This window comes from Conger conger, chromosome 8, assembly GCF_963514075.1.
Source record: "Conger conger chromosome 8, fConCon1.1, whole genome shotgun sequence".
Taxonomy (NCBI): domain Eukaryota; kingdom Metazoa; phylum Chordata; class Actinopteri; order Anguilliformes; family Congridae; genus Conger; species Conger conger.
The window spans coordinates 34569919-34597680 of NC_083767.1; the positions used below are offsets into that span (position 1 = coordinate 34569919).

Below are 27762 nucleotides of genomic sequence, written 5' to 3' on the forward strand. Positions count from 1 at the left end.
GTCCTCAACAGTCAATGAGAGGTTGATTGACGGAGAGGACTTAGCAGGGATGTAGAGAAGCTCAGTTTTGGCAAGGTTGAGCTTCAGGTGGTGGGAAGTCATCCACGCAGAGATATCAGCCAAGCAGGCAGAGATCCGTGTGGTGACTTGGGTGTCGGGGGGGAAGGAAATAAAGAGTTGGGTGTCATCAGCGTAAGAATGATAAGAAAAGCCATGGGAAGAGATAACAGAACCAAGAGACATGGTGTATAGCGAGAAGAGGACAGGCCCAAGAACTGAGCCCTGCGGGACTCCAGTTCGTAGGGGGTGAGGGTCGGAGACTGAGCCCCTCCAAGTCACCTGGTAGGAGCGACCAGAGAGGTAGGAGGAAAACCAAGCGAGTGCAGACCCTGTGACACCCATTCCAGACAGCGATGAGAGCAGAATCTCATGGTTGACTGTATCGAAGGCGGCCGACAGGTCGAGGAAGATGAGGACAGAGGAGAGGGATTTGGCTTTAGCAGAGTGGAGTGCCTCAGTGACCTCGAGCAGGGTAGTCTCAGTGGAGTGGCCACTCTTGAAGCCAGACTGGTTGGGGTCATGGAGATTGTTCTGGAGAAGATAAGTGGACAGTTGGGAGCAGACCGCCAGTTCCAGAGTTTTAGTGAGAAAGGGAAGAAGAGAGACAGGCCGGTAGTTGTTCAGGGCAGAGGGGTCAAGAGTAGGTTTTTTGAGCAGGGGAGTGACTCTGGCCCTCTTCAGGGAAGAGGGCATGGTGCCGGAAGAGAGGGAGGTGTTGATTAAAGAGGAGAGAAAAGGGAGAATGTCATCGGATATAGATTGTAGGAGGGGAGAGGGGATGGGGTCAAGAGGACAGGTGGTCGGGCGGTGGGATGTAAGGAGTTTCAGTGTGTCGGCATCAGAGAGGGGAGAAAAGGAGGTTAGGGAGTTGGGGAGGGTAGGAGGGTCAGCAGGGGTGGAGGGTTGGGAGAAGGAATTGCGAATAGCATCGACCTTCTTTTCAAAGAAGGAGACAAAGTCATCAGGTGTGAGTGATGAGGGGGGTGGGGGGGAGGGGGGCCAGAAGAGAGGAGAAAGTTGAAAACAGTTTGCGGGGATTAGAGGCGGCCGCGTTAATTTTCGAGTGAAAGAAGGAAGATTTAGCTAGAGAGACAGACTTTTCCATTTTCTCTCCGCTCCCCGCAGTTCGGTTCGGACAGCTTGTAGAGTATCAGAAAGCCAAGGACTGGGGGGGGGAGGCCCGAGCTAGTTTGGTGGTGAGGGGACACAGAGAGTCAAAGGAAGATGAGAAGGAGGACATCAGAGTTGTAGCAGCATCATCGGGAGACAGTCGAGAGAAAGACTCCGTGGATGGTACGGAGGAGAGGATTGTAGATGAGAGGGTGGAGGAAGACAGGTAGCGTGGGTTCCACTGACAGGTGACAGTGGATGGTGGGAGAGATGGATGGGTGTTAGAGGAGAGTGGAAGAGAGAAAGAGATGAAGGAGTGGTCAGATATATGGAGTGGTGTTACAGAGAGGTTGGTTGTTGTGCAGCTCCTTGTGCAGCTCCTTGTGAAGAATAATTAAATATTAAATATAATTCTGTACAAATCCACGTACCTGTGTCTATGAGTGAGGCTCTGAGCACAATGTTGTGGTTACTGTCCAGTCACACACAGACACAAAAATGCACATTGGCCCAGGCACACTCAGTCCATAGGCTTGATCCACATGCACACAGGTTAACACACACACATACACACACACACATGCAAACACACACAAACGCAAACACACACATACACACACACACACGCAAACACACACACATACAAAAGAAGAAAGAGAAAGAGAAAGATAAAAGGAGACCTATAGGAATGGCATTTCCATTAACTGGTTTCAATATTTGATATTATATTTATTTGACATTCTATATCATATATAGTTATTATATTTATTTTCTTCCATTGAGTATTTGTGACTGGTCATAATTTGAATTAAATGTTGAAAATTATATTGGTTGCTACATTCTTTGTAACTAGCATTTCAATATTGTGCCAACCACCCCATAACATGTGTCAACCAACCCCGTGCAACATTTTAATCATTAGCCACCAAATCTTACAAAACATTAGCGGACATTAACAAATATGCATTTACAACAGAGACCTTAACCTTTCATTTGCTACTAGTAAGAGTACTCTAACACAAAGTATGCTATGCCAGAAATACGGCAAAGACTGAAAAGTGTCACCCATAAATGTAAAGCCATCTAAACGATGCAATCAACCAACAATCAGAATCGTCAATAAACGTAAATAGCACTATGCAGCTACGCTGGCTTTGTACATTTATGACATTTTCCGTACAGAGTGCTTGGACACGTTGGTGTGGTAACGTGGTAATGCCTGGTAAATGCCTAAATATAAATGCATAGAAAATCACCTAATCTGTGCGGATTCTACTGCGCTATGACCCTTTGTGCCTTAGTGATATGGCGGACCCACAAATCAAACACGGTATAAATTACCATTGCCAACCGAGCCATTCAAAAAGAAAATAAAGTAGGTTAAAATAATAATAAAACAAACTCGACCAGATGACCTAACAATAAGAGCTCTATGTTATGTGCTGTAATTTTGTTTTTTCACTATCAATTTCTAAAAAATCAGTGAAAGGACATGACGAATAAATAAAACCCTGCATTTGCTTCGAACAGCACCATGACTAAGGACTACCCAGTGAGTAATCCGCCCTGGCAACAGCGGCTGGGATTTTCCTCCCTCCCCGCCCCCTCGCCGTCGCCTCGGCCGCTGAGCGCGATTCAGCAGAACTAGCTAGTGCGCTGGCTGCTAATGAAAGCCATATGACCCCAAGTCTGGGTCTCGGCTAGGCTAGCCGGGCGGAAAGCTCCGACTGCACCGACAGACTTTGCCCGATGACATCACCCGGCTGCTTGACTCAGCGAAAAAGTGGCCGCTGCCTACAGTTCAAGGCCAAATACGCGCCGCACGCACTTACACACGACTCCTTTCTCTCACGCCAGAGTTGGCTGTGGCGAAAACCCGTGTCTCAGCATAGACCAGTCCAGGGAAGGAAACAGTCATGTCTTCCTTTTTCCAGTACATTTATGCCTTGTTTGAATGTGTGCTTCAGATTCCCGTGAAAAATATTAGCAACGATCTACTACAACATAAATCAGAAGCTGAGTTTGTTGCTCTCTCCCTCTCTGGGACCCATCATCCAAATTACAAGTTTGGACACATTTAATTACCAGGTTTTTGGACAAAATATCTCAGTACTTGCTGGATTTCCTGATTCTACTGACCCTAAAAAGAGCCAGTAGACGCAAAACAACACCAAAAGATCAATATCATTTTCTCTGTTGTTTATTTCATACAGCCTTCTTTACTCATCTTTATCAAGGGTGTCAATAATTTTGGAGGGCACCACACACACACCAAAAGGAAGTTGGAGATTATCCCACAATGTGAATTGCTAAACTTAACCATGCAAGTCTGAAGCTGTTCACACCAACAGTTTGTAGGCCCAGTTTCACGTTCAAGTTAGGTGCAGAGCAGGAAAAAAGCACTTTATTAATCAACTACGTGTGTTCGGTAGTGTGGGAAGCTTAAATACCACTTGTGGAGTCAGAAGGTGTTCATTCAGAGTGGAAGAATAAAACAGACTGACAAACAGAGCAACACACGGGAATAAAGCATCCAAAACCATGTTTTAATAGTTTTGTCCGCATGACCATCAAAAAAATGTAGCTCCTGGAAAAAAGCAAACAAGCAAAAAACAAATGGGCACTGAAATGAGTCAGGCCCCGTGCCTATAGCAGTGGCCCTGACCATTTACATTTACATTTACATTTTAGTCATTTGGCAGACGCTTTTAATCCAAAGCGAAGTGCATAGGTTCTTCCACAAGTTAAAGCATTACATCCATAACTTGTAAAGTACACATTAAGTACTGTTCTTAACAAAAAATACAGTCAACATAAATGTCAATTTTTTTTTTTGGGTTAGACAAGAGGGATATCAGAAGGGAGGGGGGGGATCAGGAGGGAGGACTAAGGCACAGTTTGGGAGGGATTCTGCTGTCCTGACAGTGGTAGGCAAGTCATTCCACCACTGAGGAACCAGAACAGAAAACAGGCGTGAACGTGCAGCTTGACTGCCAGGTGCTCGTAGTGAGGGAACCATAAGGCGACCACAGCTGGCAGACCGGACTGGTCTAGCTGGGGAGTAGGGAGTGATTAAGGATTGTATGTAAGGTGGGGCAGTCCTCTTAGCAGCCTGGAATGCTAACACTAGGGCCTTGAAGCGGGCCACACACCAGTTTGACCCAGGCAGCCCAGTACAGGTTCTTACCACAGCATCTTCGCTAATATAATTGATGCAAGGGCACAGCCGAAGAATTTACCGCAGGGGACAGTAAAGTAATTCAATAAACGTGTTATTCCCCAAAATGCAGCCGTATAAATATATAAATTAGGTATATGTGATTGATTGCAATGTTTTTATTTATGTGGTTCATGTACAATGTCCTTTGAAACAGTTTGGGTACTTTCAGTTGCATCTGATAACTCTCTGCAGTCTTCTGTGTATTTGATAGGCTATACAGTCTTGCATGCATACGCAGTACAGTGTGTATGTTAAAAAACTTAATTCAACTGTCACAGAGTTTGAGTCAAAACTGGATCATATGTTTTCTAATATTTGTGTATTACGACAATGCCTAAGGTATAAGATTTTACATTGTTCATCCTCTACTTTTAGTTTTTCTGTTTTACATACTCAATATCACAGACGAAACACTCAGACCTTTTTTGGACTCTTAAAACCAGTGTTTTTTTTTTCATTCACTTACTCATCTTTGGAACAAATGACAAAAAAAACATCTTTAGTGGGATTGTTCCATATGACCAATGTCACCCCAAGCAATGTAGTCGGCGTCCATTTTCAGAAGCCCCTGAGTCAGGCTTTTTACGGGGGTTTAGACGATTCCCCCCGTGTCTCGCCTATGATTCATTCATTATAAAGGCTCCGAAAACCAGACGTCCAAGCGCGGATATTTATAACTCGGGGTCTCACGCGGGGAGAGAGAGGGCCGTGCTCTTGTTTTTTTGCAAACCTCAGCCCTCCCTGTCTGGGGGGATTCTGGCGTGGCCTGCTTCCCGCCACAGAGCTGTGGACAGAGGCCATGTGTCTGACGGAGAGAAACTACGGTGGCTACGGAGGCTAATCTCGGGGGGTTAAATGGTAAATTGGTGGGACTTTAAAGCAGCACGTGTTGGGAAGTCATCCGGGTTTCCCTTCATTTTTCCGAAGCGGTAGCATTTGGAATATAACAGGCACAATGGGTGGGTGGGCAAAGTTAAAAAGTAATAAAAATACAGACATTTTAACAGTGATGTGTGTTTCCAAGATGACTTGGCTTATTTTCCCTGTACACTCCTCTAAAATCCCAAATATGTCATTGTGTGCATCATAACCAGAGTTTTTTTTACACATCAAAATAGCAGATTATTTTCTGAGGATGTCAGGGGAGGTTATGACTTCAGTTCAACAATAAGCCATGATTGAAAAACATTCCTAGAACTGTGATTCTCTTCTAACTAAAGAAATCTAGTATGGACATGGGCTGTCTTTGGGATCTCAGTCATGGAGAGACACAAATCTCCTGGGAGATGCCATATTCATCAACTCCCTCACCAAACCCAAATGAGCAATATCTGACTCAGATAATCTGATTCATTCCACTTCTTTGTGTCTGTATGTGTGTGTGTGTGTGTGTGTGTGTGTGTGGGTGGGTGGGTGTGCATGCATACATGCTTGTACATATATATGTGTTTCTAGCCTGGTGTCTTGGTTCAGTTTTCTATATTTGCATTGTATTTTATTTCAATGACAGTTTTTGCAAAGTACATTTTGTATGTTAAGATCTATTCTGCTCTAATCTTGCGGATATAATATATATTCGACTCAATAAATTAAAACTTAACATATGTGCATTCTAAAGCATACCTATATACCTACGTGGTTAATTTTTGTGAGGTATAGTAATAAGCTAAAATTTGTGCATGCTTGATTTAATAAAATTTTTCAGGATGGAGAAGCATAGTTTAGCTTAATTTGACAAAATTAAATTCAACCCACCGTTGACATTTAAAAGATGGTTTATACAACTTCCTAAAAGGCCACCTTAACGTACTATTCAAGTATTCCTCAAATTAGCCCACAATAAACGTATTCCCACCAGTGAATGTTGACTTATTATGAATGGGATTTAAGCCGAGAACAAATCAGGGTTATGATATTTACAGGAAGTATGATTGTATACGGATATATTTACTTGAATGTTCTCGAGAAAGACGCTATCACACCACCTTCATGACCGAACCTGTGAGCGCGCACTTTTTTCTGGACCCACTGCTCTCTCACGCCTCCGCCCATGTGTGACGTTTCCATCGGACCAAACCTTCAACTTCGCGAAAACTGTCCTCATACCGCTGAGCTGCACAGCTGAGTCATAGGCACATTTAAAGGTCGCCTTCCCGTATAGATATTTGTTTCTAAGGAATTTCGCAGGCAGTGAACAATTATTTTATCAAAATAATCCGTCTAAAGTTGGGAGTTCACTTTGGGGAAAGTACCCAGAAAGACGTAGGCTACATAAGACCTCGAAGATGAGGGCTGTCTCAAATGAAGCGGTTTTCGAGATGTCCGGCATGGAATCAACAGGTAAGACAGTTTAAGTTTATGAATATAAAGAAAAAATACTATACCCGGATAGTTTCATTCACTAAACGTTACCTATTGGTTTTATAGTTAGAAACAAAGCTGGTTGAACTCAGTAATCGATTCCTCTTAATGTGTCGCTTCATTTTCTTGTAGGCTAATTCATCGCTTCCCAATTAACTGGAGAAGCCCATCGAAGCATCTGAAAAATAATTCCAATACAGTGTAATCTTTTAAACTGAGTCTTGGATTTGAAGTCTTTGATTTCATAAATGTTTAATTGGTTTTGGAAAATGCAATTCGGTGTTGTGAATTTCTACTACTACTACTACTACTACTACTACTACTACTACTACTACTACTACTACTACTATCAACAACATAATATTATAATATTAGAAGTGGAATATTGGAAGTGGAATTTTCTTTGATGCGCTTCTCTTTTTTATTTAATTAACACAACTCAAAATTAATTAATGTGTTTTCAATGAGTCCATCAACATCTGGGAACAACTGGCCTGGCAAAGCAGACCAACAAATGCAAGACTGTTCATTGTTTTAAAACCCAAGAAGCAGACTAAGCAACAAAAGCAACTGATTGTATTAACATTTTGTGAATTTAATGTATTTTATCCATTTTGACGCAGTACATATTACACGTGAAATTGATGCATAGAAAACAATATGGGGCTTAATTTGTAAATTGTAAACAGTAAATATACAGTATATTGTAAAACATAGAGTGCATTAAGCATTGCTTGTTATGAACCTGAACTTTGCCCTCCCTTAACAATAAAAGAGAAAACAGCCTTTGGAACATGTAGAACAGTAGAATCATAATGCAGATTTAGCAAACTTTGTGTCAAATTGTGTCAAAAGTTTAGCAATGGCAATAACCCAATGGCTAGGATGCATCTTAATTTCCCATGTATCATATTTTATCTTGTAAAATTCAGACAATGTTGTCATTACTAAACATTCATTTTCTCTCTCTCTCATACATTCCTGGAAGAGATGTTTAGAGCACCAAAGCTGATTGGAGAAAATATAAGGGGAATGTATTTTGTTTTTGTTTCAAAAATGTTCTGTTGAAAGATTACTGGCAGCTTCTGAAAGCCAGAACGATGAAACCATGAGAACCGTCAGAACAGGAGGGCAGGATCGTTCTAGGCCCCGTCATCTTATCCAAACGCATACAAACAAAAAAGCAAAAAAAATTGGAGTGGATTGCGTGAAGGTGGGATGTTTAAGGAGCCAAAATGAAATGCCAGAAGAGAAAGCCTGAATTGGAACCAGCATTGTCGGAAAGCAGGTGTGGAGGTGGTGCAACTCTAGGTCCCTCAGCACTGATATACAGTGCAATCCATAAGTATGTGGACGGTGCCACATTTAGTTGTTTTTGCTTTGTACTCCAGTAAACAAACAGAAAGAAAACAATCACATTTAACATCCATATTGGGTGAACCATATAGAAAATAAAAGCCCTTTTTATGCATAGTCCCCCCAATTTTAGGGGACCAGAAGTAATTGGACAATTGACTGCTCAGGTGTGTTAAGTTTCATAATTAGTGTATCCATAAAAGAGCTAGCAAACGGTGTGGAGTTGATTGCTTGTTTGCTGGAGTATGGAGAGAAAACAAAAAACTGCACTGTATAATTCAGTGTTAGAATTTGCTTCTGAAATGTGATGTGCACCACCTAGAATGATAATCTGGGAGCACATCTACTAATTGGAATGCATTAGTGTGTATTTTTTAACTTAGGAACTAGCTAATGAAAGGAAAAGATTGACAGTAGCAGTGGCTAGCTGAAACTCTTCTCATAACCAGTTCTCTTTGCTAATGTCCGCATTGATAAACCTCTATTGTTTTTTTCTTCTTATTGAAGGCCTGCCAGCTTAGTGCAAAGGATAGTGAAGACCTGAAGTCAAAAGAACGAAGTCATGTGACGTAGAAGAGAGAGAGAGAGAAAGAGAGAGAGAGAGGGGCGAGTGATATTCTGACCGGGGAGGAAGAGGCTGGCAAGATGTTGGCATAGCTGTTGAGTACTGGGTCCTGCTATGCTTTCATATTGCTAGCTTTTTGCTTCCCTTTGCTGCCAGCCAACCTACCCTTTTTATTTATTTTTATGTATCTTTATAGGTTAGTCATATTGAGATCAATCCCAGGTTTTTCCCATTGAGAATAACACTTTATTTTACAGCATGCTAATTACCTTGTACTCACTGGGTAAATACCAGGTGCTTATTATGTAACTATTTTGATTTCAGAAGCAAGATCTGTGAAACAGGCTGTAAAACTTATTCATATAGTACTTATATATGGTACCCACTGTTTCATAGTATTTAACACTGAAATCAAAGTGGTTACCTAATAATTACACAAGTAGCTGTGTATTTACCCAGTACGTAGGCTGCTAGGTAATTAACGGGCTGTAAACTAAAGTGTTACCAAAATGTATTTTCCAAGAGAGACCTGGCCAAGGGTGGCCAGGGTGGTATATTTTCTGATACAACAATAACTTGCATCAAGACAACAGCAGTTGTTTTTTATAGCAATATTTATGTACATGTTTTATACACCATTATGCTACACTTTTTTATTGTAAGCATATTGTATTGCCTTTTTTTATTTATATACTTACATTGTTGTTCATAGCAAATTTGTACATATTATTTCTTGGCCTCTGTGTACAATTACACATTCAAATATTTGGTGTTAATTTAACTTAAAAAAGCTACTCTATCAGTTTTGGTTGCACACTGTAATATGTATTGTGTATGTGTAGCCCTACTGCTGCAACATTCATTGCCAGTTAAATGTTGCCTAAACCTGAATATATGGACTTACGCAAGTTGCACTGGCTAAGAGCGGCTGCCAAAACCTGTGTGTGGGTGTTATTTTTAATCGAATTGCGGTTAAACTGTGTTTAAGTGGATCATGAGCCTATCTGTATGTTCTTGTCAAAATAAAAGTAAGTAAACAAGTGTAAAAGGATAACAAAAATCCAGTCTGTCTTGACATGCAGGTGAATACTGAGTGGAGTTCAGTTGCATAAAAAGCAGAGATTTATTTTTCTTGTTTCTGTTTTAATGTGCTGCCATAATCATGTCAAAAATAGATGCAGACATGAAGTGAGTCAGTACATCTGTATGTACTACAGTACAGTCTGGTGATAAGGAAACAGACCAAAGTTCTCTTTTATGCTAAACACCAGAACACACTTTTTTCTTACATTGCAAAATGTCTTTTTTCCAACATAAAACAATCGAACGGAAAGTTTAACCTTTGCCCATTTCCCTTTTGTCCCCCGTAATCGCTCAGTGTAAAATCTTATCCACCACACTTTTTTGTTTGCAGACATCCTGCTCAAATTCATTAGTGTCATTAATTTGCATAAACACTTTTTGGAGTGTGATTGTTCAGTGAAAGCTTCAGAGACTGATGCCATAAAATAAACTGCTTATGCTCCAGAGCGACATACAGTTGATTTGACTAAGCAGGAGACAATCCTCCCCTGGAGCAATGCAGGGTTAAGGGCCTTGCTCACGGGCCCAATGGCTGTGTGGATCTTATTGTGGCTACACCAGGGATCGAACCACCAACCTTGCGTGTCCCAGTCATGTAACTTAACCACTACGCTACAGGCTTCCCCTACAGTGGTATCAAAGCACGATTAGAATGTAAAGGTGGGCCTTGTGGATTGAACATTGAATCTGGAATGTGCCAATGTTGCAAAAGTATATTTGTTTTTTATTTTATATTATATCCCCATTGCAAATCGGTTTTGGAGCCAAGTGGCCACCACTTTATCCAATATTGTTAACAGAGATATTCCATGCTGCCCCAGAGTACTAATTTTGAATGACAATACGAAACTTGATTTATCTCTATATCAAAAATGTGTATGGCTGGCAGGCCTCTCTGCAGTTTAAAAGATGCTTGCACAAACATGGAAGTCCTGTCTCATTGGGTAACTGGCTTTCTCCAAATTGCCTACATTGATAGCTGGAGCTATGTTTCCATTTTTCATTTGGATTGTCTTTGAATTGTGTTCCCTGGCCCGGATGAAAACGAAAACAAATTATCACAAAAAATAAAATATTTTATATTATAGACTGATTCCGTACATTATGTTGGTATCTTCGTATCATATTCAGAACATGACCCAAAGTCCCGTATCATGGAGTCAACACAGAAATAATCATGGCAGGGTGAATTGAAGTCAGACATAATATCCAACAGATGTTGGGTAATGAAATTCAGGGGCGTTTGGTTTGCATTGCTCCTCGAGACTGTGACCACATTATTAGTCATTTATTGTCTATCATTTATGATAGACTTTTTGGTTCTTCTTATTCTGCTGCTGCAACCCATCCACTTTAAGGTTTGATGTGTTGTGTGTTCAGAGATGCTCTTCTGCATACCAGTCTTGTAGCGTGTTGGTTACTGGATTTACTGTCCTCTTCCTGTCAGCTTGAACCAGTCTGGTCATTCTCCTCTGACGTCTCTCATTAGCAAGCCGCTTTTGCCTACTGAACTGCCGCTCATTGGATGTTTCTATGGACCATTCTCTATAAACTCTAGCTGCTACCAGATTTGAAAGCTAGAGAGCTGTAGCATTGTACCACTTTAGCAGTGTAACCTTGTGACTATTACAACCCAATGGGACTTTTGTAGTGGCACTAGGCTACATCATCAAAAATTCACATCCAGTATAATTGCCGGTGTAGTATGCTTCACTACAGTGGCCATATAGTTTGAACAAGAATTCTGAATATGGCATAGAGAGCTTGGCCATAGATGCTACATAACAAGTGTCATTCATGTTGGTGCAGTTGTTTTACCATTTTTCACAAAATTCAAAATTCAAGTAGGTGGAGCTTATGGGATCTTGATGTAAATGTGTTCCCTGTGAGGAGAGGGACGCATGTACACACTTTAATACACTTTCAAGTTTAAAAAACTTTAAACTCCGGGTCAAACAGGGTGAAGGCCATGAGCTTTCAAAGATTTTCACTTTAAAATCATCTATTATGGTGGACCAATCGAATGGTTATACAAAGACATTATAATGAATGATACAACTTTAGAATGGCATGCCTATCTTTAGAATGGCAAGCTTGTTGAGCAGTGTGCAGGAATTAAGACGGAAAGAAAATAACAAGAAGCTTAATAAATGCCGAAGAACATGCAACCAACGAATAGAGACATTGAGTAGCGTGTAATGTAACAATTTGTTGATGTAATTCTGTCCAGAAAACAAGACAAGGCAGCTGCTAAAGGCAGAACATCCTACCCTTGGGACAAATATGCAGTGGTTAAGTCAAAGCATACCATAACCTGGCTTAATCTTTGTACAAGAAAACATTGTAGCGTGCAAGGCACTAATAAATGAGCCAATGGGCATCGCGATCCCACTTTGTGGATAACATACAAAAGTGCAAAGTTTTTCATTATTATTTCATCATTTAAAAAGGTAGCAAATTCCTTTAAGATTCAAGAGTTTTTTTTATTTTTTATTTTTGAACACTTGTTATGGACAAAGAGTTTTGGGAAGGAAGTTTTGCAAGTTTGCAAAATGTGATTTGCAAGTTTGCTGTACAATTTCCAATTAGAAAATAAAATAATTTTCCATTTAAATAAATTCATTGTATGAGTGTATTTTACCTGAATGTGGGAACTAATGAATAGAATAATTTAATTGGAGTTTAGTTGAATTAACACATTTAATAAATGTAGTCTTTGAATTAATTAAATGTGTTAATGGACAGTGTTTGCACGCAATATTATTAAGTAAGCAAGTTGTAATAATTATCTTAACTAATAATATATTAATAATATAATGAATTAATAATTAATAATTGATTAATTAATTAATACAAATAATTATTTTAACACAAATTAAGTAATACTAGAACTTGTATGTGATTATTGATGTTCATAGGCTACAGTTGGACGTTCGGCAGGCACACTCAGAAAATGGTCTCGGACTGAAACATCAGGAGCAACAAAATGTAAGATTTTTTATACTGTTAAGAACAGTTAAGTTCGTGTCAAGATGTTAACATGATATTTATGCAAAAATAAAAATGTTTCAGCAAATCTTCAGTTACCAGCTTTGTACACGCGCAATGTGTTCAAATGCTTTTGCTTGGTAAACGAATGATGCAAAGACACGAACCCAAACTACATTAATTCTTGTCGTTCTTTAAAAAAACGATAGGAATGAATTATCTTACAAAAACCTTTTCAAGTGAAATTTGTATCATTTTTAACTGCATGAAAACTGTCATTTAAGCTGCGTGCCCATTTCTTTCCACTAGATGTCACAATCGTAACGCATGATACATTATAAACCTAAACCTTTCGCCTTATAACAGATCACAGAGGTCCTGGAAAATGTATTTATTTACAAAAAATACGAATATCCATTATGAACACTACAGGGTGATCTTAGTGGCATACGAGTTGTACTATTAAGTCAGAACTGTCACATCATAATCAGTTCACTTCAAATTTTTGCATCTTAATTTACCAAAATAAAGAAAACATGCAGTGTTTTGGTTTTCTCCGTCCTGCCCCTGAAATTATTTATGAATGGGGTTGAGTCTACAGTGTAATCGGCAGAGCATTTACATTTTCAAAATATTTAAGCGTTAAAAAAATAATAAAGTGGCTCAGCATTTCGTGTTGCCTTACCTTCATTTGTGTGTCAGGGGAAAACAGGCCGGAAAAAAAACCAAAAAAAGGCCAAAAAAACGTTGGCCAGAACGTTGCGTCCACTTCGTTTCACATCAAGAAAAAGTTTGTACCCATCTGATCAGTTTCATTCTCTGACGTCAGGGGGCTGCAGCCGAGATTCTGACTTCCTCAAATTTGCTAATTTCAAACTGCACTTTAAGTAGCGTTGGGGATATAGGGATATCCACCGTTCATTCACAATGAGGTAAGCGCGACCTGTACATACCCATATGTTCCTGTGAACGAGTCTGTATTGTTGAAACGTAGACATTTACCAAATACTGTAGTTACATTGTGTCCGCGAGCTTAGTCAGGAATGTAACCAAGCGGATTCCTCGTGGCCAGGTGGGGCGTGGATATTCCCCCTGTAGAGAGAGAGAAACATGCAATTTAATGACATTGGTTTCAGTTCTGCAATACTTGTGCCTGTGTTTTGGATTTTTTTTTGTGCTGTTTGCACTGAATAGTAGCCAACTTGCAGTTAGACCAATGCGGTGCTTATTGTCGTCTTTAAATTAGCTAGCAGCAAATTGGAATGTGTCAAGACCTGCTGAGGAATTTGGGGAAAACAACTTAATCAATGGGAGAACAAGTTTCGTTTTTTATTTAGATTTTCACGACCCGGTTGACAGCAAGCGCTGAAAATAATGTATTGTTATCATGTCAGTGACATAATTAGCGCATGTATCTGGTAATTAAACACTAAAGATTAAATATATGGACTATTGCGGAAAGATTGCTACGACAATTTCCTATTATAAAAGTTTCATGAAATGTGTCAGATTTAAACTGTGTTATATTTACCGTGGCCAATGTATTATTATTATTATTATTATTATTATTATTATTATTATTAGACCTGGGTCAAATATGTAATTGTAATGGATTCAAATACATTTCTGTGCTCGGTTGGTCTTGTCTGGTGTGACTGAGCCAACCAAGAGGACCAGAAGGCGGTGCTTACACTTAAGATTATTTCATAGGTTACAATACACCAGGAAAGCTCAGTAAAGTGTAGAAAGTACTTGAACAATTATGTATTTGACCTAGGTCTGATTTTCACGTCCAACCGGCTCTCATTAAGAGATTAAGCCCATACAGCCTACAAGCAGCATGCCTGTACTGTACAGACAGGCAATACTAGCCTGTTTTAACCAAAAAGGTATGATACTGTCACAAACAGAGCACATGAACCACAGTGTGCCAAGGCTATGGTTTTAGTTCTTAACTGAGATTTTGTTTAATGCAGGTGCAGTATCCGACTTGTATATCTTTTCCTATATAACCTACTACAATTCTGTGGGCACACTTGGATATTTGCAAACATGATGGCCCGGTTCTTGTCATTCGGGAAAGGTAAGGCGACACCAAGTTCTGTATGGCAGGATGTTGTTCTCATACAAATCAGAATAAGGGCCACGAGACTTAGAACTCTGGGAAAATCCAGACCTCAGTTTTAACTGCCGCTGATGCTCAAAATTACACTACATCATAGGCCTGTTCTAATGATGGCTGATGTACAGAGGGCACCTAATGTGAACACCTAATTACTGAAGTATGAAAGGCGCATTTGGGACACTTTTCCTTCCTGGAGAGTGGCACAGCCGTAGCAGAAGTATAAACATATCATAATAGAAAGTACATATCAAAAAAACTTATCTCAAACTGTGAATTAGAGCTGTCTGGAGGAGTGGTGGAAATTTCTGGATGTTTCTGAGGTCACCAGGGTTAAAACCGTTCTTTTTCCAGATGCCTTGGCTGACACCTTTTACTCGGTGGGCATTGTGGTGAGCCTGTGCCAACTAATGTCAATGCTAGAGCTGTTCCACATCGCGGATGAATTAGAGAAAACGGCACTCCTGCCACGGTTTGTACAAGTACGTGTATCAGTAAATAACCACCCATATTATTAAAAATAATATCACAATTACATGAATTCATTTTCATGTTAATGAGTGAAGTTGACATCAACCCATTGGATTCTTCCATAGTCCCTCATTTCATAAAGCCTTTGAGTTCTTCCTCTTTTCTTTTACAGGTAATGGAGAGGAATTTTGTTTTATTTGTGGTGATTATGAGCCAAGAGGAAATTCAAAGTAAATCGATAGTGTGCATACAGTTTTTCCTGTGGAACACTCTAGACCTTTTAAGGTAAGTTTCACACACTCTTATTGTAGTGGGGGGAAAAGACACTGGATGAAACCACTTTTGGGGAGACCCACCAAAAACCATTCCTTAGAGAAATGCTTCTGTGACAGAGGGCTCTGTCTCTGGCATTGGATGGCACTTGCCAAGTCTTTACAATCCCATTCACATTTGGTTTAAAGACATAACCATGTTTAAACATTAAAAACATCTTAGCCAGGACTAGTTTCAGGGGTGCACACCAGACTCATGGCTTATGTTTCACACACACCCACAGACACACACACACACACACACACACACACACTCCATATTCACTTTTGACAGTTTAATCGTTCAGTAAAAATTTTTGTTGCAGAACCTCGGACTGCTTACATCACAGCTTTAGATCACAGTTCCCACAACTTTCAAAGAGCCGGGAAGACTTTAGATGACTTCATCTTCATCAACAATATCTCTGTGTGACTTATATGATACGTTTAGAACTAAATGAAACTGATACGGGCCCTGCTATTTGCATATCAAGTATCTGCTTCCATGCATTGCCCCCTGAAAGATCAGCGTAATTGCAGACGTAGCAGCTAAAAGACAACAGATCTTTGCTGTCAGTCCTTCACGTGTTCTGCACTTTTCACAAAGTATGGACAGAACCCTCGTTCATCTGACAGGCAGATGCAAAACAAATTCCAAAAAAGACCATAGACCATGGGGGCCTGAGTTTCTGTAAGGTACCCCTGACATAGATCCTTGACCTTAAATTAATGCAATGCAGTTATTTGTCAGATTAATGGAATACAGATTAATAATTGGTCAAGTGAAATAAAATAAATCACAAGCGAGGACTTTACAAATGTGTTGCGTAGATTGAAGATATAGTACAGCTGGGTATATTGCTGTAGCAATTCAGGTGAAGGGCTTTGCCCAAGGCTACAACAATTCAACCTGGAACCTCTTGGTTGTGCAAACCCTTGTTCATTCTCATGACTCTCTTCTTTTTTCTTCTCCTTGCCCCTTTTAATATTCCTAGTTCCAGCCATCAGCAGAGACTAGAAAAATAAATGGGGACATCGAAAAACGACAATCAGGCAAATTAAATATCCTTGCTCCTTTAAACATCAGTTTGAAGCCATGTCAGTTATAGACGTGGCAGATGGGGAGAGGTGGATCCACAGGTCGATCGTTTAAGAGCCACGCTTTCCGAAAAAAAAGAACTTTCGCAAAGGATGCACGTGTTTTCTTTTCTTGCTCAAAGGCAAGATTGGGAGCTCCTAACGTCTACTTCTTGGTCCTAAGGAACATTTTAACAGGCTGGAATGTCCTTAAAAATGGTGGGCCTCGATCGATTTCCGGGTCAGGAGCAAGGAAAAGAAAAAACAGGAGGAAAATAAGCGATTGGAGTCCCCTGCTCTCGAACCACTGCACGTGCACAGCTGCCCTCCTTAGTAACACACACTTTACCTCTTTGTTTATCTGTGTCTGGTCTCTGCAGGTACCCGTATGGACTCCTGGTGCTGTTCAGCACACCTTCCTTTAACATGCTGTGGGTACGCCATACCCTCTGGATCCCCCTGTACCCTCTCTCTGTGCTGGTAGAAGGTACGACAAACTTATTGGAATTGCAAGTCACTGCCAGTTACTACACTCACAGATCATCTTCCATCTTACTCTTACTGCATCAATTAAAGCATGGCTCGGGTCGTAGGCAGTTATTCCTGGGCTTAGCTATAACAATAGTCTATTATACTTTATTACAATTATTATTATTATTATTATTATTATTATTATTATTATGAGGGGAGCTCCAATACAGTATTATAACATGAATAAGATGACTAGGAATGAGAGTCTGCAGAGGAACATAACATATTTACTGACCAATCCTAGCACCATATGCCGTAACAGAAAATACACAAACTAGTGCTGTTGTGATGTGTGTGGAACATTCCTTTAGGGGGGAGAAAAATGTACAATTCATGTGTAGAGAAACAAGAGACAAGATATATGTCGGAGGATGTTGTTAATTTCCTGCCATTTCCTGGCAGGACTCCACAGTAGGTCCTCAGAGGAGTAGCATTTCTAACTGTGTTAACAATACTACTTGGTGGAGTGTCAGTCAGCATCTATCTGGCTCTCTGGCTTTTCCTTTCACGTTATCACCATGTCTCAACCCTGCTGTTTTCCTAGCAAACATGACTGTGCATGAGGTCCACAGAAAGCAAGGCCCTGCATATGGTCATTAGTATAAAGAGAAAGAGGTTTCCATGGTTACCTGCCCAAATCCCCAACCTGGCTCATTCAGCCTGGCCACCTGATCATTCCTCCATTTTACTGGTTCTGTGATGCCACCCTAGGTGTGAAAAGTGGTCTGAAACAAAATGGCTGCCTTGCATCACCCAGGTGGGTGCTACAATTTGTTGAGGGTTAGAGTTAGAGTTCTGGGAAACTTTCCTTTCCTTTCCTTTTGGGAACTTATACTGCATATACTATATACTTATATACTATAACAGTATATTTCATGAATTGTATGTCTTTGGTTTTTCATGTATTTGACCTATTTGAAGAGCTGAAAATACTCTTCAAAGCATAACTTAGCATAAATTGATGCCCCCAAAATACCTTATAAGTACCATGCTGTTCAATTTCAGGCAATTTAAAGAGATCATACTTAATTTAAAAATTCTGTCAAGTTTGTTTGGCTCACGTTTGATAAATGAGGCAAACCATGGGTTCTAAGAAATGTCAAAAATAAATGTGAACACATTTAGTGTATGTTATTTTGTTAGTTATCAAGTGCAGTTCAACAAATAGAATATTAAATAAGGAAACATAAATAAACTAAAAAAAAAATTGAAATTGACTTGCTTGACCAAGGCTAATTAGTTTTCTTTTGTGAAATACTAAAGCAGTATTACCCATGTGAAAAAGTAATTACCTTCCCTTATTGACAGCTGGCACCACCTTGTACCAATTTGTTTTTAATGTAATTACATTTTTTTTAGTTTTTTCCACCTCAACCACATAATCTTTTCTGGCGAATCTGAACAATCCTCCTCAGTATCATGTCATGAGATAGAAAATTCCACAAATTCCAGGAAACTTGCTGTGGCAGTCTCTTGGCTTGGCCGCTTACTGTACTCAGCACAATATGACACTGAGCTCTGCAGTTAAGCTAAAATGAATTATCGGTGGATGGATTGTATTAAACCACCATGACTGATGTTGCCGTTTGCACACTCAAACTGTGTGGTATGTACATCTGCATCCTACAACTGAAGGAAGATCCGTGTTGATAAAAACCTTAACAACATGCGCATTCAAATCACATTCATATATGTCTGGGGAAAGAAAAAGTCACTCATAATTCTTCCTACTCGAGTTAAAAAATGAAAGGCTAGAACTTTATTATTATTAATAATAATAATAATAATAATAATAATAATAATAATATTAATAATGTTTTTTATTTGTAATGCGTCTTTAAAAAAGGAGACAAACTATTTGCAGTTCCCTCTCAGCGTCTTAAGATCCTGAATATCTGTGTCTGATGGTAAATAGAGGGCAGAGTGTAACAGGGCCTCTGGAATGTTCTGGTTAAACACAGAAACCTAAGTAAAGGGCTGCTTTCCGTCACCCTGTCAGGTCTATAAGAGGCACTCTCCGATGGAGAGGTCCTTCAACACTGCGTTTTCTGGACCCCTAAACTTTGGTACGGTCTTATTTTGGACATAATAATAAATAAATAATAATTTAATTACATGAAGTGGGGAGCAATGTGGGGTTAATGGCCTTGCTCAAGGGCCCAACAGCTGCAATTTGACCTGACGACCACTTTTAAAAATGTCTTCTTCTGTTTTCTTTCTAGGTCTGGTCTATGTGACATTACATGCTACACTGCAAAAAAAATCTGTCTTAAGTGTTTTAGTTTAATAATTAGACTTATTAGACTTATATTATTTACGTATTTCTCAAGTAGCTTGTTTTAAGTTACTTGTTGCTTGAAGTGAAATTGTCTTACTCCATAGACAATGTTTTGTCAAAAAATAGAAATGATTTAAAGTTAAATAGACTAAAAGATTAACTTACTTTTTGCTGTGTGTTGTATCTGTGATGTGCTTAGATTTTGGCCTTGTGAAGCACTTTGTAAGCCCGGTTTTGAAAGGCGCTCTGTAACTAAACAATTTCTTGCTGTACTCTCACCCAGTAATGCACTCGCCCCACATATTGTACATTAAAACCCGGTTTCTGGAATTCAGTACAACAATAAAAGGCCCTTATGAAAATATAGGAAGAGGAGAGTGAGCTTATTAGATGAAAGGCCTATCTGAGAATGCAAGGAAGTGTTTTCATTCCCCTGGGCGAATGCCAGCAGTGAAATGGGTGAAGGCAGGGAGCTATTCTTAATACCAACAGTTAGAAAACGCCAACCTCTGTGACAGCCCTTTGTGACAAATGACTTTCTCGTAACTAAAAGTGTTACTAGAAAAAATTATGCTAAGAACAGCCTACACTGTAGCCTTGTACATTGGCAGATTTTACACAATTCAAGATTTGTGACTAGATTGACGAGCGTACCAAAGGAATTTCAAAACATCCTTAAGCATCATCCATTTGCTTAACACAAGCTTGAAAATAACATACCCAAAATAAAATGGTTAGTACTCTTGAAATCTTTTGTATTTGAGTGGATACCGATGCACATGGCTGTGTCTGGTGGGCTTAGAAACACAATGGAACCACAGTAAAAACGCTGGACAGATCCCTTTCAAATCGAATGACAATATCACCAAAGATGAGCATTCTGCATTGCTTTTTTAATCTATGTCTAGGCAGGTTTCCAAAAAAGTACATTTGGATACCTCAAAAGACCCACAATGCTATTGTGGGTTGTGTATGAGGTGTAAAATACTCCAGATTGAATACTGAATGATAAAACCCTTTTTATCCTGATAAATGTGTTCTCACTTCCCTCCTGCCTGTCACCCTTCCCCTACCTATCCCTCTTCTTGCTCTCCCCATCAGGCAGCAGCAGGTCTAGAAGATTGTAAAAACAAATAATAAAGTACAATAATTGCAATAATAAGATCCTGTATAGTAAGATATTGATTGAAGTTTTCAAATACCCAACTTAAATACCCAAGTTAAACACATTCTGGAACTTCACAAGCCATTATTATTAGTCATTATTTATATATATACAGTCAGGTCCATAAATATTGGGACATCGACACAATTCTCATCTTTTTGGCTCTATACACCACCACAATGGATTCGAACAAGATGTGCCTTAACTGCAGACTTTCAGCTTTAATTTGAGGGTATTTACATCCAAATCAGGTGAACGGTGTAGGAATTACAACAGTTTGTATATGTGCCTCCCACTTTTTAAGGGACCAAAAGTAATGGGACAAACTAACAATCATAAATCAGACTTTCACTTTTTAATACTTGGTTGCAAATCCTTTGCAGTCAATTACAGCCTGAAGTCTGGAACGCATAGAAATCACCAGACGCTGGGTTTCATCCCTGGTGATGCTCTGCCAGGCCTCTACTGCAACTGTCTTCAGTTCCTGCTTGTTCTTGGGGCATTTTCCCTTCAGTTTTGTCTTCAGCAAGTGAAATGCATGTTCAATCGGATTCAGGTCAGGTGATTGACTTGGCCATTGCATAGCATTCCACTTCTTTGCCTTAAAAAACTCTTTGGTTGCTTTCGCAGTATGCTTCGGGTCATTGTCCATCTGCACTGTGAAGCGCCGTCCAATGAGTTCTGAAGCATTTGGCTGAATATGAGCAGATAATATTGCCCGAAACACTTCAGAATTCATCCTGCTGCTTTTGTCAGCAGTCACATCATCAATAAATACAAGGGAACCAGCTCCATTGGCAGCCATACATGCCCATGCCATGACACTACCACCACCATGCTTCACTGATGAGGTGGTATGTTTTGGATCATGAGCAGTTCCTTTCCTTCTCCATACTCTTCTCTTCCCATCATTCTGGTACAAGTTGATCTTTGTCTCATCTGTCCATAGGATGTTGTTCCAGAACTGTAAAGGCTTTTTTAGATGTTGTTTGGCAAACTCTAATCTGGTCTTCCTGTTTTTGAGGCTCACCAATGGTTTACATCTTGTGGTGCCTCTGTATTCACTCTGGTGAAGTCTTCTCTTGATTGTTGACTTTGACACACATACACCTACCTCCTGGAGAGTGTTCTTGATCTGGCCAACTGCTGTGAATGGGTTTTTCTTCACCAGGGAAAGAATTCTTCTGTCATCCACCACAGTTGTTTTCCATGGTCTTCCGGGTCTTTTGGTGTTGCTGAGCTCACCGGAGCATTCTTTCTTTCTTTCCAAACAGTTGATTTGGCCACACCTAATGTTTTTGCTATCTTTTTGATGGGTTTGTTTCAGCCTAATGATGGCTTGCTTCACTGATAGTGACAGCTCTTTGGATCTCATATTGAGAGTTGACAGCAAGATTCCAAATGCAAATAGCACACTTGAAATGAACTCTAGACCTTTTATCTGCTCCTTGTAAATGACATAATGAGGGAATAACACACACCTGGCCATGGAACAGTTGAGCAGCCAATTGTCCCATTACTTTTGGTCCCTTAAAAAGTGGGAGGCACATATAGAAACTGTTGTAATTCCTACACCGTTCACCTGATTTGGATGTAAATACCCTCAAATTAAAGCTGAAAGTCTGTAGTTAAAGCATATCTTGTTCGTTTCATTTCAAATCCATTGTGGTGGTGTTTAGAGCCAAAAAGATGAGAATTGTGTCGATGTCCCAATATTTATGGACCTGACTGTATATATATATATATATATATATATATATATATATATATATATATATATATATTATTCCATATTTATAAGTGTACAGACTGGAAATGACCTTTAGTGTGGAGTCCAATGCGTTTTCACTGTCCTCCTCAGAACTATCACTCCGATTATTTATTTTGAGGACTCCAAATGCAGCCTTCTATTTAGACTTCACAAAATACAATTTATGGTGTAAATCATCTACCTTTTAGCTGTAAAGTCTCAAGAACTGCTGCTTTTTCCAGTGCATAACCTTCTAAGCGTGCTAATGAAAATGAAAGGAAAGCAATTACACCGGTGAAAAATCACGGTTTGTCGCAAGCCCAAGAAACAATACAGCGTTGGAAACATAATTTCATTAGCTAATATGCTATTCAGTTGTCACTCTAACCTCATACCATACTCCTAACTGGCTGTATGAAGTTATCCTGAAGGTGATTGCTCACAGAGAGGGCTGTTGTCTGTACCATGCGACTGCATTACTGGGACTGGTCAGAGAATCTCGTAGTTGCACCATGCAAAAAGGAATGAATTCAAAAAGATCTGTGACTTAAGGGGTTAATAAAATGCAGATGAATGACCCTTTTTTTTGGGAGAGTGAAGGTACTCACACTAAATCTGTCACGCAACACATTCCATTGTGTTGGCAGTTCGGTGAGGGCTGTATACATTAGGCAGCACTTTGTATTTGCATACGGTCTGCCCATGCAAATCAATCATGTCCAGCACAGCTCACCTGGCTCACAAAACCAGGATCAAATTTTTTAACTAGGTGTTTCAGATATAATATGAATCAAGATTCAGCAAATGTATTGCTTATTTCCCACCTCAAACGTTTAAAAATATATATTTTTGTGGACTGCTTAGGAGTAAGTTTAGGTCAGCCATATTGTTCCATTTGGCAAAACAAATGCGGCGCTATCCAATCAGATGCCGACAGTATTCTGTGGTAGACTACGGCCCTCTTTGATCCCATGGTGCAACCTATATGACAGAATCCACCTACAGAACAGCCCATAAAACAGACAACTTGGGGGTCCGATGCATCACTGTGTGCGGTTACTGGATTTGGTTTGTGAGCACCTAGAGGGAGAAGACTCGTGTTTGAGCAGGGAGAATGCAGTCGCTCCTTAATGAAGGTTTCCTCTCTCTGGTTGAAACAGGGCTGACTGTGTACCAGGCCCTGCCCTATTTTGAATCTCTGGAGACGTTCTCCTTCCAGCTGGGTCTGCCCGTGTCCCTGTACGTCCACTTCCCATACGTTCTGCTGGCCTACCTCCCTCTGCTCGCCATCGGTGAGGCCTTCACCCCTATCCATACTGAGGACAGTGGTGTGTGTGTGTGTGAGAAAGTGTTTGTGTGTGTTAGAGAAAGTGTGCGTGTGTGTGAGAAAGTGTGCGTGTGTGAGAGAAAGTGTGCATGTGTGTGAGAAAGTGTGCGTGTGTGTGTGAGAAAATGTGTGGGTGTGTGTGTGTGTGTAATATCCTCACCATAGCCAGCCTGCAGTGCTGTCTGTACTGTAGCTCCTCTGGATTCTCCTTCCCTTGTTTCAGAATGTGTGTGTGTGTGTGTGTGAGAGAGAGAAAGTGTGTGTGTGTGTGTGTGTGTGTGTGTGTGTGTGTGAGAGAGAGAAAGTGTGTGTGTGTGTGTGTGATAGAGAAAATGTGTGTGTATGTGTAAGAGAGAATGTGTGTGTGTGTGTGTGTGTGTGTGTGTGTGTGGGAGAGAAAGTGTGTGTGAGTGTGTGTCTGTCTTTTTGAGGAGTAGCACATTACTGCTTGCACAAATGGATTTCTCCCCACCTCAGGTTGCCTGTATCATTATTTGGCAGACTCAGCGCTAATGGATTTCCCCCCCTTTTCAGGTGCCTGTTTCACTATGTGGCAGCTGCTCGGAGAGAGAAAACAACAGCTGGACAACTGGAATAAAAAAACCAAGAGGAAATAAACAGACACGCACACATACACACATACACACACACACACACACACACACACACACACACACACGAGCAGACACACACTTTTAGGTCAGGCTCATTGTGAGACAGCCTGTTGAGCAGCTTATCTGGAAAACACCAGAAGTTGATTTTAAAGACTTGCACTGTGTCAGCAAAGAGTGTAAACAAATGCAATTCTTGCAGCAGCTGGAAACGCACAACAAAATGTGTAGGAATTGTTAGCTGGCATACAATACTCACTTCTGGGAACCCATAATGGATAAACTCCTGTTTGGATGAGTCTTGCCTGACGACAAAAACATCCCAGTTTTCATGAAGGGAAGAATAAAACTGTAGGTGTGTTTTTTGGCATAATGCTTTTTTGTTCAACGTAAAGGTGGAGACCCTACGTGATGTCACATGGGGGATGTCAAAGCACATTTCCTGATTCATGAGTGCAGGACCCAGAGGTGCTGGTACCCTCACCCAGAGCCGCAGAGCCGCAGAGGCAGAGGCAGAGGCAGAGGCAGAGGCAGAGGCAGAGGCAGAGACAGAGGCAGAGACAGAGACAGAGACAGAGACAGAGACAGAGACAGAGACAGAGACAGAGACAGAGACAGAGACAGAGACAGAGACAGAGACAGAGACACAGACACAGACACAGACACACACACACACACACACACACACACACACACACACACACACACACACACACACACACACACACACACACACACCTGGGGAATGAAGTAACGCACACTGAGCATCAACACAGACCTTGTTCTGTCATTTTTGGAAGTACAGAAACAGAAAAGGAAAAAGCAAACAAAAAAGAATAAAAGTAGGCGACTCGCCCTGAAATGAGAACCTTGACCCCTGACAGTGGACCTGGAAGGGCTGGATATCCAGGCCCGTGTCTGGACTCAAGCCTCCAGCAACGTTGATTCAATGTTGCAGCAACATTACAGCAACATTGCAGGGATGTTTGCGTGATGTCATGGGAGCTTTGCGGCTATGCTATTGGGATGTTGGCCAACGCTACTGGGATTTTATGGTGACTTTTGATTTGATTTGATTCATTGACAAAGGCAATACATGAGTATAAAAGAACATACAGTATGTGTCTGCATTGTCAGGGATAAAAACGAAAAGTCCAAGACTTATTTCCATTCCATTGTCCCTGCTGTACCAACAGTCCAAGTGGAGACAGGCATCTGTTTAGAGTGCTTTGAGCAATTATACTATAAAATATGAGTGCAATAATACAATAATACAATACAAGAGTAATACAATAAATCATAAATTCCCGATGGAACCGACGCAATAGAAATACATCCACACATCATATTACATCATCGGGCACATAGCTTATACATGAAGGTTGCTAAATAACAGTTTCCTGATCCTTGTTTTAAAAAACCCTGCACTTTCAACTTCTTTTATGGAGAGAGGCAGGTTCCACTCCACAGCACCAACATAGATAAAAGACACTCCTCCTGTCTTTGTCCTGTGCTTGTAGAGGGCTACATTTCCCAGACTAACTCTAGTGTTGTGCCCATGTGCTATTTTCTTTAAATAATTGTTAATATAATTTGGGGCTCTACTGTTTAGAATCCTGTGGACCATAGTGAGTTGGAGCTGTCTGGCTCTGACCGCGACTGGTAACCACTGGAGTTGTATAACTGAGCCTTCCCCACGTGGCTTCTGTGGTTAAGGCTCAGGACTACTCTGATTAGTTTATTCAGTGCTACCTGAGGTTTCTGTTTAAGGGCTTTGTTGAGACTCCAATACCAGGAACTGATGGCATAGTCAAAGTGGCACTGAATTAAACATAAGGCTAAAATCTTTAGACAATCTTTGTTCAACAGTGTGGACTTCCTGGCTAAAAACCTAGTTCTGGCATTTATTATGCCCAGAACTTTTAGAGCCATGGATGTGCCCATCTAGGATACAGCTCAGATACTTAACCGAAGGCTGAGATGTAATTGTTACCCCTCCAGTAGTTGTACACAAGTTTGTCCTCCTTGCTCAACCTAATTTTAGAACCCAGTAATATAGATTCGGTCTTGCCTCGGTACAGTAACAGCCTATTTTCAGATAGCCAGGTCTTGACCCTATCTAGATTATTTGCTAAAATTTCCTGTATACGATTTTTGTCTTTGTATGATATAAGAATGGCTGAATCATCCGCATATAAAAATAAAAATAAGGGGCTAGAGCAGGCAGCTTTCATGTCGTTGATGTACAGTAAGAAGAGCAATGGCCCAAGCACACTGCCCTGGGGAACCCCACAGGAAATAGGCATAGCCTCAGACAGAACTCCGCCGACATCTACTTGCTGGTCCCTCCCTGACAGATATGACCTCAGCCACCTGATGGCAGAGTCATCTTGCCCAAGGGCCTTCATCTTCGACAGCAGAATGTTATGGTCGACAGTGTCGAAGGCTTTTTGAAGGTCTAGTAAAACAAGACCACACATTTTCCCTAGATCAATTTCCTTCCTTATAAAATTTGTGAGATACAGGAGACGTGTCTGTTGAGCATGATTCCCTAAAACCAGACTGCATCTCGTAAAATAAATAAAATTAATTGAAATGCTATGGGAACATTGTGTCAGCAGGATTACCATAGTAAACGTCATACGGGGGTGGCCTGTAAGCGTAGTGGGGTTAAGGTACATGAATGGGACCCGCAAGGTCGGTGGTTCAATCCCCGGTGTAGGCGCAGATTCACAGATCCGCACAGCCGTTGGGCCCTCGAGCAAGGCCCTTAACCCTGCATTGCTCCAATCAACTGTACGTCGCTCTGCATAAGAGCGTCTGCCAAATGCCATTAATGTAATGTAATGTAATACGAGATGCCTTTACACCCTGGCTACGGCCCATGACTGCAGTCATGAATAAGGAGCACTGCAGGCTCAACACCAGGCTGTAGGCTACAGCTCGCACCACAGAAAAATAAATAGTACAAAAAGGTCTGCATGCTGCAAATTGTTTCACAAGGCCCGTACAGAAACATTCCACAGGAAGAGGAAGTGGTCTTCCTTTTCAGCAGGATGCAGAGGCGTGAGCGTAAAGTCCGGCAGCGTCTCAGTCCTGTCATTTGCCACTCTGTTGACAACAACTGCCGCCAAGCACTGTGTGTCTTCTCACACCAAAATCATGGGGAACTCCACACAGCCTTTTGAGCATGTAGCTCTTGCAAAGCATCCTGGGATATACAAGAGCTCGTATTGAATTTTTAGTTGTATTATTGTGTCATTATTCTGTACTACACACACAAATGAAATAAAAACAATTGCACTGTTGCATGTATACAAATGTATACACTGATAATAATAATCATAAACATATATACAGTGGCATAAGTATTTGG

The 27762-nt window shown here is 40.6% G+C and overlaps 1 protein-coding gene across 1 annotated transcript; it reads left to right on the forward strand.

The window, feature by feature from the left end:
* The first annotated feature begins 13543 nt into the window (after positions 1-13543).
* Positions 13544-24759, forward strand: hacd4 (3-hydroxyacyl-CoA dehydratase 4). The gene is made up of 7 exons (XM_061252263.1): positions 13544-13675; positions 14720-14826; positions 15220-15347; positions 15509-15621; positions 17105-17211; positions 23609-23740; positions 24310-24759. Exons 1-7 carry the CDS (start codon positions 13671-13673, stop codon positions 24390-24392), a joined length of 675 nt encoding a protein of 224 aa, XP_061108247.1. The 5' UTR covers positions 13544-13670; the 3' UTR covers positions 24393-24759.
* The last annotated feature ends 3003 nt before the right edge of the window (positions 24760-27762 follow it).